Source organism: Ahaetulla prasina, chromosome 4 (genome assembly GCF_028640845.1).
Source record: "Ahaetulla prasina isolate Xishuangbanna chromosome 4, ASM2864084v1, whole genome shotgun sequence".
In the NCBI taxonomy this organism is placed as follows: Eukaryota; Metazoa; Chordata; class Lepidosauria; order Squamata; family Colubridae; genus Ahaetulla; species Ahaetulla prasina.
Genome location: NC_080542.1, coordinates 118,700,760 through 118,715,822, shown reverse-complemented (window position 1 = coordinate 118,715,822; position 15,063 = coordinate 118,700,760). Strand labels below are relative to the sequence as shown.

General features: G+C 40.1%; 1 protein-coding gene across 2 annotated transcripts in view; it reads right to left on the bottom strand.

The window, feature by feature from the left end:
• LOC131197630 (LIM zinc-binding domain-containing Nebulette) overlaps nt 1-14,809 on the bottom strand; it is a 116,726-nt gene extending 101,917 nt beyond the window's left edge. The window contains exons 1-2 of one of the 2 annotated variants that reach the window (XM_058181935.1): nt 14,551-14,809; nt 12,121-12,215 (exon numbers count right to left, since the gene is read on the bottom strand). In XM_058181935.1, coding sequence (XP_058037918.1) covers nt 12,121-12,215; nt 14,551-14,619 — 164 coding nt within the window. In that variant the 5' untranslated portion in view covers nt 14,620-14,809. The remainder of the gene's footprint in view (nt 1-12,120; nt 12,216-14,550) is intronic. The other variant, XM_058181936.1, reaches the window with a different exon arrangement.
• Between the last annotated feature and the right edge of the window lie 254 nt (nt 14,810-15,063).

Below are 15,063 nucleotides of genomic sequence, written 5' to 3'. Positions count from 1 at the left end.
TCCAGGAACAACAGTCCCTTCAGAGTTCCAAGAACTCAGGGCATTCTATTTACTGAGTTACTGGCTTCAGAAAGATCAATTCTTCTTGTCTACTTTCTGAGCCCTCTTCATAAAGTTGCAAACAACCTTTGCATTCTGCAATTCCATTTTTGTAGAATTAGATCCCAATCATTTCATAACTTTTGACAAATATTTTATGTTAGTCCTCAACTTACAATCGTAATTGGGACCAGAATTTATGTTGCTAAGGAAAGCAGTTAAATGTGTTGCACCTGATTTTATAACCTTTTTAACCATGTCATTGTTAAGCAAATCCCTGCAGTTGACATGGTTGCTAAGCAAATCTTCCCCCATTGACTTTGCTTGTCGGAACGAGCTGGGAAAGTTACTAATAGTGATCCGATGACCCCTACAGACACTACAACTACTATAAATACATACTAGTTGCCAACTGCCTAAATTTTGATCACATGACCATGGGAATGCTAGGATGGTTGTAAGTATGAGGAAGGCTGCATTCTCTTATAACTGCAGTCTCGTTATAACTTCAGTCACTAAACTAATACTTGTAAGTTTAGGACTATCTCTATTGTATTCCTAGGAAAACATATTCAGGATAAATGTATGTCCATTAGCATAGTTTCCACCACATGCTTTTTAGATGAGTTGAGACAACAGGATTCTCTGACCATGAGGCTAGTTATAGTACCTTGTTGTCTAGTTGGTAATTTAGAGAATTTTCATTATAATGAAAAATTTGGAAAAGACTGTTTTAAAATATCACAATAAAGCTCTTGATTCAAGGTTTACAGTACTAATTTCTCATGATTTACCTTCATTGTTTCATTTCCTTTTCTTTTTTAAACTTCATATATCTGAAATGATAAGTTAAGACTGCTGATTTTGTTTTCTTTTGTGGTTATCTTAATTTTTTCTCCATATAGCTTTTTTTCCACTACTTGTGCAAAGGTTCTGGCAAACATGAAGAAATGTTTGGAAGCAAGGGTAGTTGGCTCTCAGAAAAAGAGCTTTTTTCCCTCTGATTTTTTTGTCTGGATTTTTATGCAATAAACAATCTTGTCTTCATTGTATTCATTTTTCTGAAGCTTTCAGAAAAGCAGATATATTTTGGTTATTAAGCAGACCAAAAAATACTGAATAGTTTCAATGTTTTAGTGTCAAAAGATGAAAATTTTACTTAAAAAAGGCATTGAATTTCCTTCTCCAGAAGCAAGAGCCAATATGGGGAAAGAAAGATAAATGGTTAAAAAATCTTGTGAATTTTCCCTTCCTTCCAACTGAGTATTGCTCACTCCAGTTGAAAGCAATCCCAAAGATCTCAATCATTGTTTTTTCTTTCACCTTTCTTACCTAAAAAGCTGAAGTGGCTGTGCATTCAGAGTAATACAAAACGGTTTTGCATAACATAAACACCTACATACTGTACATACAGAAACACACAGGCATTTACAGGTACACTTAGTATCCCCTTTTCTTCTATTAGAAAGAGCCAAGAATAAGATGAAAAGAAAGGAGATGGAGTAAGAAGAATGGGTAACTACACTGGAAAGAGGGCAGGGAATTAAATATTTATTTATTCATTCATTCATTTACATTAAATATATACAGCTAATCTTCACTTAATGACCATTCATTCAGTGACTGTTTGAAGTGATGATAGCGCTGAACAAAAAAACTTATAATTGGCAGTCCAAGTTTCGGCTCCTGAGATGCCCCCACAGTCATCTGAACCATCTTTGGCCCACCAGCATTTATAAACACTCCTATTGCCAGTGCTGCCCTTCCAACTTATTTTTGTTGTCAACCCTCCATAGAAGTCACTGTCCTGATCATTTGTGAGGGAAGTACCATGGAAATGTCCCAGAGCTGGCAAATGAATGCTGTAGATAGGCAGATGTATACTGCCTTGTGTGCCATTCCTGGCCTGCTCCTTCTTTTGCTGCACCAGGAAATTGTTTCATGAGCTAGCTAAGCCTTCCTTTCACAAAAGGAGGACTTGGCCAGCAGATGAAAGAAGGACTGGCTGTATCAGCGCAAAAGGATGCCCCAGCCAATTGTTGTGGTCCGCCAGCAGCCTGCAGAGCTGGCAACGAAGTTGGACAGCGATGAGGCTGAGGAAGAACATGGGCTAATCCTGGAGGCTGGGGAAGGCCCGGATGAGGGCTCTGCGTCAAGAGGCAGAGATGGTGCCAGTGCCATCTGGGAGTGATGTGCGGACTCCGGAGCCTCCGGAGGATGACAGTAGTGAGGCAGATGAACAGGAGGAGCATGTTCCTGGTGCACGCATGAGAAGAGCTGCCAGAAGGCAAAAGGGGCTAAAGCAAAGAGGACGACTCTTTAAGCCATAAGGCTTAAAAGACCAGCAACGGCATTTGGGCTCTTTGTTGGAAAACAACGTTGATAGCTTTGCTTCTTGTCTTGCTGTATTTATTTCTTGTCAGCATCTTCTGCTTTTGAACTTTTTCCAAAAAAAGCCTTTGGCAGTTTGCCCAATTTAGACCAAGGTTGGTGATAAGACTGAAGAATTGTGTTATGAAGAATTTAGTTTGGACAACACTGAGATTCTCAGCTATTTTAATAAAGTCTGTTTGGTTTTGAATTGATTGCGTTTATTACTACCTACTTGGGCCTTTCTCACAAAACCAGTATGCAAAAAAAGGCCACACAAGAAAGACCCTGGCCAGTAGTGCTATACAGTACAACAGGCAAAAGAAAGGCTGAGCCAGCCCAAGAGGTGCAGCTGGTGATGGCAGGTAGGCTGGGTCCCAAAAAAGAGATGGGGGGGGGGAGAGATAGGAGGATAGGAAGACTTGAAGTGACAAAGTCCCTTACCTTCTTCCAAGAATGAATTGGATCCAAGTGGGCCCTGACCTAATGACAGCGGGGGATGAAATTGCTTAGCAATAGAGGTCCTGGTCCCAATGAGAGCCATTAGCTGGAAACTAACCACAATCATATGAAACTGGGGATGGCACTCACTGTCACAAGCAAATCACTCCATTGCAATGTAGTGCAGTAATACTGTTACATTATAAATGTCTTAGCAGTTGACAGCACAAGGTTGTATATATGAAAGAAAAGTTTGGTTTACAATTAGATGGGAGATCATGTAAGGGAACAGCCAAGTTGTAAACAGGAAGGGAAGCTGAAACAACATTCTGGAAGAAACCAGTGGCAAATGACTTTCATACTGTTGTCCAGAAAACTAAACTAATGTGTCCATGAAGTCATCAAAGGTCAAGCTCAAAGGACACTTTATTTATAAAGACATAACTCAAAAGTGACTTTATTTGCATATACAGAAAATAGCACAGCTTGCACATGTAGTGAATAGACCATTCTACTTTTTGCTACATTAAATGAAAAACAACTGAAAGCTTAAAGAAACTGGACCTCTGTAATTTGGTAAAAGTGCCTGTTACAGAAAAAGTTTAGTGTGCTGTTTTATTTTGTTTTAGTGCCTTGATTACTAAGAAAAGATTCAGAAAATTATCAGGTGCCCAGAAAACTATAACTTTGAAAGTCTAAAATGGTCCCTAGTCCTTACCAACCAAAAATCAGTTTGAGACCCTATTTTGTGTAGATACAATTAGTCCTTGACTTATGACCAATCACTCAGTAACCAAACTTATGGTGAACCTCCCCACCACCAGGGATCCAACAGCCATGCCATCACATGACTGCATTTCAAGCACCCAGCAACCAATTCTCATTTACAAGACTACTTGTGCTCATGTAGCCATGTATTTTTTAAAAAGTTATTGCCATTCAAGTAAAGACTCTTTCCAAAGATCTATGAGCAGACTGTAAAAATGTACATTTTTATATTTCAGTCGCTTTACTCAGAGTATTAAATGTTCTCAAGAAAACATTTACTTGAGAATCATATTTTCAGATCTTGCCTGATTTAGTTTATTCTACTTTGATCTAGCATAAATCTTAAAATGTTTTTCTTCCCCAATTACCCCAAAAAGAAAACCAGTCAACAATAAATGTATATAGATTTTGATAAGAATAAACAATATGGTAATACAAGTAACACTAAGATTATATTCACTGAAAACAGATACAGGTAATCCTTGATTTACAACCATTAGTTTAGTGAGTGTTCAAAGTGACATGAAAAAGTGATTGATGACCATTTTTCACACTTGACTGTTGCAGCATCCCCATGGTCACATGATCAAAATTCGGATGCTAGGCAAAAGACTTATGACGATTGCAATGTCCCAGTGTCACCATGATGTACTTAACAACCATGTTACTAACTTAACAGCTGAGTGATTTACTTAACAACTGTGGCCAGAAAATGGGGCAAAGCTCAATTACCGTCTTGCTTAGCAACAGAAATTTTGGGTTTGTGGTCATAAGTCAAGGACTATCTGTAAGCAGGGGGATCTTAAGGTAATATAATTCAAATAAATGGAAGACAGATTTCTAATACTAGCATTACAAATGTGCTTTCAATCACTCATTGAAAAGTCCAGAAAGCGTATCCATTAATCAACAAATGGAAACTTGGATTATGATCAACCCATTAACTAATCCCATCTTTCAAGTATGTAATCGAAGTCTAAAAAATACACTAAAGTATTAGTTTATATATGAGGAAAAGGCCGAAATAGGAATCTAATTACGATACTTAGGGATTCTGTTTCCTCTGTCCAAAATGGTAATATGTCTATACCTGGCCTCTTCTTAACAAGGTAACACTCCAGAATTCCAATTTTCTATTCTTCTCTATGCAAAACACACACACACACACACACACACACACACACACAACACACACACACACACATACACACAATCATTCATTCATTCATTCACTTATTCATTCATTCATACCTAACTAACAATTTTATCCATATCAGAATAAAAATCAAAGTTGGTAATGAAGTATAAAACCAACCTGGGGAGGATTAAAGATTCTTGTCAGCTGAAGTACAAGCAAAGACATCCATTTACTACCAAATTGCAATCCTCTACGAACGACACAAGTTTGTTTCTGATGCAGAATTTATTACATTCTGTCTGATCCTTGAAGATTCTGGCATGATTAAAACATATTTAGAATCTTTTGCCTTCTGGGCTGCTACCAGCATCTAAGGAGCTCCTGCACCCCACAAAAACATTTTTGTTGATTTCAGAATGTATTCAATATATTTACATATCAAAAATTATACAATAATCTGTAGAATCAGAATTAAAGACCATCAGTCTTGGCAATCAAGTATGCACATATAAAATTGGGGAGTCTATGTTGTTAATATTGTATCTCCTCTTTTTTCTTTACAATAATTGCAACTGGTGCAGCCCTCATGTGCTGTGCAAAATCTGCACAGAAGTGTATCCCTGGCCTTACATAGACCAACCCACACAAATAAGTTGCATCTCATCCAGTGGAGAGTTACCCCCGTTTCGGTCCGGTTCTTGAGAACCAGTAGTAAAACCGGCGGGAGGCTCTGCCCACCTGCCTGGACATCACTATGAACGGTCTGCGCATGCGCAGAAGCTTATGCACATGCACAGAAGTGTGTGTGTACACACTCCCGTTGCGAATCGGTAGTAAAGGTAAGTAGAACCCATCCTTGATCTCATCCCATAATTTATAGAAGGAAATTATGTCTTTTTGTTGTAGTGTTATTTAGCTCAGTATTTCTCAACCTTGGCAACTTTTAAATTGTGAGAACTTCAGCTCCCAGAAATCGCCTAACCAGTGAAAAACACATTTGTGGAGCTTTTTGAAATGAACAAATTTCTTATTTTACTTCACTGCTACAGAACAACCACAACAAAAAATCTCTCCCACACCACACCAGGTTGGGATTTTTGTATGGCTTCATAATTACTACCATCTTACTGCGTTCCTAATTAATGTGCCTAAAAAGCAGTCCTTATTCCCATGCTTCATTAAATCATTTACTTCATTAAAATTTACTTCTCCTGCTTTAAAGTTTCATAATTAAGTTAGGGTTTTTGTTTATAACCTTATCTACACAACTTTAAGTTCCATTTAATCTTAAAGCCATATCTAGATGTTGATGCATTTTTATTTTTACATCTTTTTGCAGCATTTTATCCTATTACATTAAAAGAAATGGGAGAATAATTTGGAGTTAAGTTCACCATATCTGGTTGACCAACACATAGCAGAAATTCCCCCAAAAATCTGGAGTTTTGAACCTAGAAATCAGATTTGAACCAGGTATTAAAAATTGATTTAAAACTATTAAATATCATATAAAGGATAAAAAAGGTGTGAAAATATAACAGAAATTAAGCTCAAAGGGGGAAATGAAAATAATTTTGGCTAAGTGTAGCAAACACAGATTGCTGGGATAACATATCTGTTAACAGCTTTGGCAAGCTAACAATTCATTTTATAGGTTATGCCAAGCTCACGTTACTTTGGGACTGATTTCACTCATTCAACCTTAATCAGTAAATTGTTTCTCTAAGCCTATGTTATCTGGTATATTTTGATTAATATGTTAGTTTAAAAGTTAATGTGGTGTACTATAGAATCACCTATAAATCTACAAGATTTAATATACTCCACTGGTATCAACAAATCTGCTCTAAATCTAGGTCCAATCATAAATTCATAAGTCAGTTTTATAGATTTATACTGTAGGTTTCTGTTTTTTACCAGAAACATTTAAGCTCTTGAACAATGACTTGTCCTCAAGTGAAAAAATGGTAAACAATAATCAACCAAACTACTCTTATTTTTGTTATGTAGATTAAGCACATAAAATATGAAATTATTTGCTTCTGAACTGTATGAGATATCTTTACATTAGCATCTTTGCAGAAATTTGTTATGTTTATGCTCAATTTCAAATTTTGATATAAAATTCTATTATTGAATGATTTGCAATAGCCTAGGATAAATACCAAAAATGAAATTAATCCTATGAAGGTGTATTTATAAATCCTTTAAACTTCAGCAGAAGCTGAAGTTCACAAAGACTGGCTGTTTCCTGCACTCCATGGAATGAAATGAAATGGTGAAGAGATTATTTTCCATATTGTTCCTCTTCCTGAATCACACATCAGTGCAGGATAAGGATTGATTTTTAATGAGGATCATGTTCACAAGAGATATTGACTCAATTTGTCAGTTTCCTATTTGATGATCATGCTGTTCAAGATGGTGATATTTAAGTATTCCGAAATACCATTCACCTTTTTCTAATAGTTAATATCAAACACACACACACACACACAGAGAGAGAGAGAGAGAGAGAGAGAGAGAGAGAGAGAGAGAGAGAGAGAGAGAGAGAGAGAGAGAGAGAGAGAAGAGCCTTAAGGACACCCTTAATACAGAAATGAGTGAATAATAATGCAAGTTCTACAGTCTCATCTGCTCACAGGAGTCCAGGAGCAAACATCCCCTGGGCAATTCAGATTCTATATACACATTTCTGAAAATGCTCACATTTGAAACAGCAATTTTATAAGAGGTTCGTATCAGCCATATGAATAAGTACAGCCATATGAATAAGTAAAGCATTCAGTATTAAATATGTAAGTTAACACATGTATTAAAATCATTCTTCAAGCAAGGAGACATTTTGCTCTCTGCAATATATGTGTCTTAAAATTTAGAAATATAAGTAATATTAAACCAAGTCCAATAAACAGTAAGAAATTCAGGCTGCTACTTGAAAATGAATCATTTAGCCTTTGGTTTGGTAAAGAATTGTAAAACTTTTTCAGATGGTAGGTAATTTTTTTTTTTTTTTGGAAAAATTTTTGGAAAATGGTAGGTAATATTTTAATACCCAAAGATGCATCTGTTGTTATTATGGTTCATCACGCAATCAGCCAAATGTTCAGACTAGATTTGGCATTTTTATCCACCTATTGAGCCCTTCCCAAGAACCTGAGATGTTGATGTTTGTCCCAAGACAGATGTTATATTTGATGGTATTAAAGGTATCTTCACAGAATGTAAGCTGTTTCAAGTAAAGTTGCCTTTTATAACTGATGGTGATTTTGTCAATCACAGCCAGATTGATTTGTCACACAGCCAAATGTCTTCTTTAATCTTTAATCAGAATAAAGCTAGAAGGGACCTTGGAGGTCTTCTAGTCCAACCCCCTGTTCAAGCAAGAGACCCTGTACCATTTTCAGACAAGTGGCTGTCCAGTCTTTTCTTAAAAGCCTCCAGCAATGAAGCACCTACAACTTCTGAAGGCAAGCTGTTCCACTGGTTAATTGTCCTAACTGTTAGGAAGTTTCTTCTTAATTCCAGGTTGCTTCTCTCCCTGATTAACTTCCATCCATTGTTTATTGTCCTGCCCCTGGTGCTTTGAAAAACAAGTTGACCCCCCCCCTTCTTTGTGTCAGTCCTTCAAACACCAGAATATTCACTCCTAATCCTGTCACTCCTAGTCCTTCTTATCTCTAGACTGGCATACCCAATTCCTGCAACTGTTCTTCATATGTTTTTGTCTCCAGGCCCTTAATCATCTTAGTTGCTCTTCTTTTCATTTTTTCCAAAGTCTCAACATCTTTTTTTATAATGTGACCAAAACTAGATATAGTATTCCAGGTCTGGTCTTACTAAGGCTTTATAAAGTGGTACTAAGACTTCACATGATTTTGATTCTATGCCTCTATTTATGCAAGCAAGGATTGCATTAGCTTTTTTTGGCTGCCGCCGCACATTGCTGGCTCATATTAAATGATCATCCACTAGGACTCCAAGGTCGCTCACACAGATACTGTTTTTGAGCCAGATTTAGAATATTTAGAATGGATTCAGAATTTTTATCCACTTAGCCAATCCTTTCCTATGGCTTGGGATAGTCAGATATGTATGATGGATGGTATTAGAGCAGGGGTCTCAAACTCAATTTCATTGAGGGCCAAATCAGGGTTGTGTTTGACCTCGGGGGGGGGAGGGGGGGCTTGGATGGGTGTGTCCAATTCAACATCACTTGTGTCACAGCATTGTGGAGGCCCAAGCGTTCTGCCAACGAAAACAGGCTCCCTATTTCTGGCTGCAATTGCTTCTTGCAACCCTCTGCCAATGAAAATCAAGCTTGGGAGGGCCACGATGACTTCCTGCAGCTCTCTGCCAGAGAAAACAGAGCTCAGGAGGGCTGCGTACTGCCTTCCCAAGCTCCGTTTTCGCTGGCAGAGGCACTATGGGCCGGTCCTTCACTGTTTCCTGTGCAGTCCCGTGGGCCAGATCTAAGCACCTAGCAGGCCAGATGCAGGCCACGGGGCCTTGAGTTTGACACCCTTATATTAGAGGTATGATTGCAGAATGTAAGCTATTCCAAGTAAAGGTGTCTTTTGCAATTGACTGGTGATTATTTTAATAATGTTCATGGTATGCAACTGTTTTGGGATTCCCTCTAAGTGCCTCTTGGTACTACCTTTGTTTTCTTTTTCTACAGTTATTCTATTTCTAGGTCTTTGTATTCTGTTATCTTCTCCAGTTCTTTCTCTTCTATTCTGCTGCCTCCAGGTTCTGCTATGTCTGCTATCTAGACTATTTTGTCTTTCTTATTGACAACTGTTAAGTCTGGGGTATTACGTGGCAAGTGCCTGTCTGTTTGAATTCTAAACTCCAAAAGCAGTTTAGTTTCTTCATTCTTCACTTTCTCTATTTAATGGGCCCACCAGTTTTTGCTTACAGACAAATGAAATTTCTTGCACGGTTTTTTAAATTAATTTTATTTTACCAAAAAGTAGGCCAGTTGTAGAAAGGCATTCACTGCTTCCAGAAGTTGTGAGTGCTCCAACACTGGAAGTTTTTAAGAAGAGATTGGACAACCATTTGTCTAAAATGGTGTAGGGTTTTCTGCTTGAGCAAGATCCCTTCCAACTCTGTTATTCTGTTATTCAACATTCATTCCCAACAATTCAGTTGCCTGTTGCCTCAATAGGAGTTCTAGTGTCCTGCTAACATTAAAAGGAAAAAATTTTTTAAAAAATAAACTATGGAAAGCAATCTAATTTTGTTTGACCAACAAGATGAAAAACAAAAGCAGGTAAATAAATTACAAGCAGCAAAAGGCAACTTGCCCTTTTCAGGACTCAAAAGGGAACTCTGTTTTCTGAAAGGCAAACAAACACTATGCATACTAAACTAGATGTATTGGGCACACATCCCAAGTCAAACATTTTAATATTCCATGTGTTCCAAAAGGAGCTTTGGGGAACCACAAGGAATAGATTTAAATGAAAGTGTTCCATTACCAGTATGCAAAAATGGATTTTAAAAATATCCAACATCCAATTAAGGAGTCCATTATCAAACTAAAAGCATTTAGGTTATACTGAAGGAAATAAAATGTTCACTGGAAAAATAACAATTTATTCCTGGAGAGTGCTTATTTTTAATCTATGTGGGCAGTATATTAGAATTGCTCCTAACATGATTGCATACGTATTTTGCATTGAATACAGATATATTGCATTGGATCTAATTATGATTAATTATCTTGGAGTTTAAAGTATCTTGATGATTTTATACAGTGCCTAAAAATTATTGCAATTCACACAGTCATAATACTTATACCATTCTGGACAAATGGTTGTCCAGTCTTCTTTTTTTTTTTAATGCAGCAATGTTGGGGCACCCACAACTTCAGGAAATAAGCTGTTCCATTGCTTAATAGCTCTCACAGTCAGAAAATAATTCACACTTATTCATTTCTCATTGTAAAATTTGCACTCCTGTTCTTGTCTTACTTTCAGATGCTAAGTATTTGAATCTACTCCCTCTTCCCTGAGACACCCTTCTGACATTCCTCAAACAAACTTGAACACTCAGGAAAAAAGGGAATATAATATACTATATATGTGTGTATATGTGTATTTGTACGTTGACTGGAAAGCCAGCAACCCAGGTTCGAGACCCAAGCACCACTGGAAGGGTGAGTTCCGTTCCTTGCACTAGATCCTGCCAAGCCAGCAGTTCAAAAGCATGCAAATGTGAGTAGATAAATAGCTACCACTTTGCTGGGAAGGTAACAGCCCTCTGTGACATCATGCTGGCCACATGACCACAGAAATATCTTCGGATAGCACTGGCTCAATGACCTCGAAATGAAAATGGGCACCACTACACCTACAGTCAGCAATGACTAGCAGAATAAGACTCTGCAAGGACTCCTTTACCTTTTTTACCTACCTGAAAGGAAAACTAGTTTTCCCAAAAAAAATCTACCTTTGAGCAAGATCATCCTGGACATACTAACAATGTGTGTGTGTGTGTGTGTGTGTGTGTGTGTGTGTGTGTGTGTGTATTTGGTATATATTCAGTTTTCATAAAAATATTTCATAAAACGTATCTACTAACCTTTTGATAGTGTTGGCTCCAAAACCATGAGTGGAAACTCTTCATTGATTAAGAAATTTTACACAATTTCATTCTAACGGGGCCATTAAACTTATAATATAATATAATACAACAATAGAGTTGGAAGGGATCTTGGAGGCCTTCTAGTCCAACCCCCTGCCCAGGCAGGAAACCCTACACCATCTCAGTCAGATGGTTATCCAACATTTTCTTAAAAATTTCCAGTGTTGGAGCATTCACAACTTCTGCAGGCAAGTCGTTCCAACTCTTGAGAATGATCTTGTACAAATTTTTGTACAAACTGTAGTCAATCCTTCTGAGTTTGAAGGTCATCATTCTAAAGCAAAGTGAAAAAACAGGCTTTCCTGTATACTAAAAGACTTCACGCTAAAGAACTTGACAGAGATTGAACTAATATTAATTTGAGAAGTTGCCTTTTGATAATATATCTGTCAAAGCCAATATCCCTCCTGTCAGTACATGTAAGGCAAAATCTTTGGGTAAAGTTTGACTGCTGGTGACTTCATTAACATATACATATAGATCTTGACAACAATATGGAAGTGGTTTGCCTTGCCCATTTTGTAGAATATTTTTTTACTTTTCCACCTAGCCTAGAGTCCTGAGATTTCTGATTACATCCCATTCAAGAAGTAATCAGGCTTCACCTTGCTTCTCTTTTTTTCAAGATCATCCAAATCACCTAGGTTTTGCCACCTGAGCTAATGAGTATGTATGAGTACATTTCTTTAAGTTAACATTTTAACACTTACGCATTGCAGTAAGGCTTCTTTTCATATCCTTTGTAGTTGTTCATATTTAGAGCCATTTTGCAGACCTCACAATGGAAACATCCCTTGTGCCAGTACTGAAAGAAAATGTGTATGGTTATAAGTGGTATCATTGCCAATATAGTATTTATGCAATGAGTGGAGGTGCTCCTTTTAAGATCTATTAGTTTTCAGGGCTATAACTGAGTAATTTTGGAATCTAGATTTAATGGTCTTACAAAATAGGGCCTTTAAATGTATATGATTTCAGAATGTTGCAAACCATCCTATTACACAATGGATTGCCTGCTCATTCTGCTTGGACGGGGTCCTAGAAGTCTTCCCAATACTTCGCAGCTACAGAGAATTTACTTCAACTGCTGATTTACAATTTACAAATGCCACTACTGGAGCATTTTCATTCATGCTGCTGTTGACATAGGTAAAGGTAACATTGTAAAGCACTTTCAAGTATTTGGAGCGTTTGTGAACTGAAGTCAACAAAGTCATAATGGACTAAAGTTTTGCTTCTAACAGACAATCAAATCCCGACTAATTGTTTTTTCACTGGCTCCTTCTGTGTTCTTGCTCCAATGTACCCACAGAAAGGAAGAAATGTTTTGTGAAGGCAGGGATTAATTTGACCCAAATACCAGCATTTCCTTTTGCTTATTAAAACTTCATGCACAGTTTCTTGAAAGTGACCAGAGATATAGTCTCCTCCCAAAACAACAGTATGCCTTTAATCTTGTAACTATCAGTTCCTCATGTCTTTAATCTGCCTTCTTAAATATTGTCTACTGACTGAGCGTTTTGCTTCTACATTAATCAAGCCCAATGTGATAGACATCTCACTAAAAAAAAAATTAAAACATCACATTATCAGGCCCTTTACTATATCACATCCTTCTTTTATAGCCTATCCCACATCATTATTATATGTAGTTTAACTTTAAGCATTGTTTTTCCTCCCTTACTCCAGAAAACATTGCCCCTGTTATTTTGAGTTAACAGAAGGACATGAGATTAAAATACATAATTTCTTCCCAAGGTCCATCCCCAAACAGAAAACATCAACGCCACCGACTTATGTGTGCATTCACAGAAAACCCACCCTAATGCCGACCAAATATCTGTTTATTGCTCCTTCTGGTGGGGGGCGGAGGCATTTTTGTCACAGCCTCACTATTTGCGGTTTCCTTCAGACAATCGCACTTTTGTGATCCCCAGCGGGCTAGACTGAAATCATTTCGGCGAGAAGGGGAGGCTCGGGAGGTGATGTACTCCTTGCCCCCTCGCGAAGCTTTGCTCAGAGAAGCCGGCGAGCGGGCGGGCTGGCGGGCGGCGTTACGTAACAGCTGCCGCCGAAGAAGCCCCTTCTGCATTGCAGCGCTGGAGGCGAGGAAGCGGTTCGAGTCCCAGATGAGGGACTCACCTTTAGGACTTGGGGAGGTCGAAGGGGGACAGTCCCACGGCGTTCACATGGAAGAAAGGGAGGCCCTGTCTCTTCACTCCCTATGAAGCCTATCCAGACGAGCAGGTTTTGGGGGATGAAGGGCCTGAAGGAGACTCTTTGGAGTCTGACAGGGAAGATCAAGCTCGGTACATTCCTTCGCCTCCACCCGCAGGCAGGGCTAGCAATGCGTCAGCCGCAGGGTGACAAGTTCATTACTGAAGCCAGCGCCACTGCGATATTGGGTGGGGGAGGAGGCGCAGGGGCTACCCAGGCGATTTGTTCGTCGGCTTGCTCCGCCGCCTTCAGCGCTTCCGCTCATCCCCGATCCCGCCGCAGGCCAGTTCCCAAAAGCAGAGGGAAAAGCCAAGCCCGCGCCGTGCTCTTCAGCACCGGACTTCCTCTCGAGCCTCCTGGCCCGAAAGGCGCGCAGGCTTTTCTCTCTATCCATCCGCCCTTCCCGGAACCGCCGCGCAACCACGAGGCTCAACCACCTCTTCCCTCCCCACCCTCCGGTTCTTTCTGGGGAGCTCGAAACCAACACTTTTGCCCGCGCATAAACTACACGGCTGGCATCAGGGGAAGCGGGAGGTGGGGGGGGAGGGAGGGGAAGAGATGAAACGGCAGTGGCGGGAGCTGCCATCCAAGACAGGTGACAGGTGTCCGGTAAGAAAGGCTCTTCCCAGCCTCCGCACATAATTTCAAATGACATTCCTTTTAAGTTCAATGTCGCCCGCCCCAAAGAATAATCCCCCGCAAAAAGAAACGAGGGCCTTTAAAATGTCCCAGTTTGGAGTCCTTCTACTTCTGCACACGTAAATTCTGAGACGATGCCGGAGGCAGAGGGAAGGGAACGGAGCCATCCCGAAGCAGTTCCTCACCCATCCCTCCTCCCGCATGCCCGCTGGGTTCCCTTCCACCTTTCCCGGCCGCCCCTCGCCCCAAGAAGCAGCTGGCCCGGCCACCTGGCGCGCGCGCACCTTATCCAGGCAGTTGACTTTCTCGGTCGGGTAGACGACTTTGCCACAGCGGGCGCATTGAGGGTTCATGGTCAACCTCCCCGCTGAGCGTCCAGGCGGAAAGAGCCGCCCAGGAGGTCAGGGGCATGCCTTGCCCGCCGCAAGCGAAGGTGACTTGCCGGGGGCAGCCTGCGGACTAAGTGGAAGGTCAGCGGCCGAGAATGCGCGGCTCTTCCAGCTGGCGGCGGCGGTGGCTGCTCGGCAGCATGTGCGAGCGAGTGGGAGGGGAACTGCTGCCTGGAGCCGCCTGCGCCAGCCTCCGCCTCGTGCCTGCGCGCTCGGCTCCCCCGCAAAGTGAGTTCTGCACTGAAGGGTCGGGCGCTCAAGTCGGGCGCCTCCCTTCTCCAGGCCTCCAAATGAGGAGTCATTTGGCCTAACTTGGCAGGTAAGTGGGTACCAGCAAGAGAAGATGTGCTTTTTTTTAAGATAAAGTTTTATTCTTGGGGTGGGGGGGTGACACACAAATACATTGTG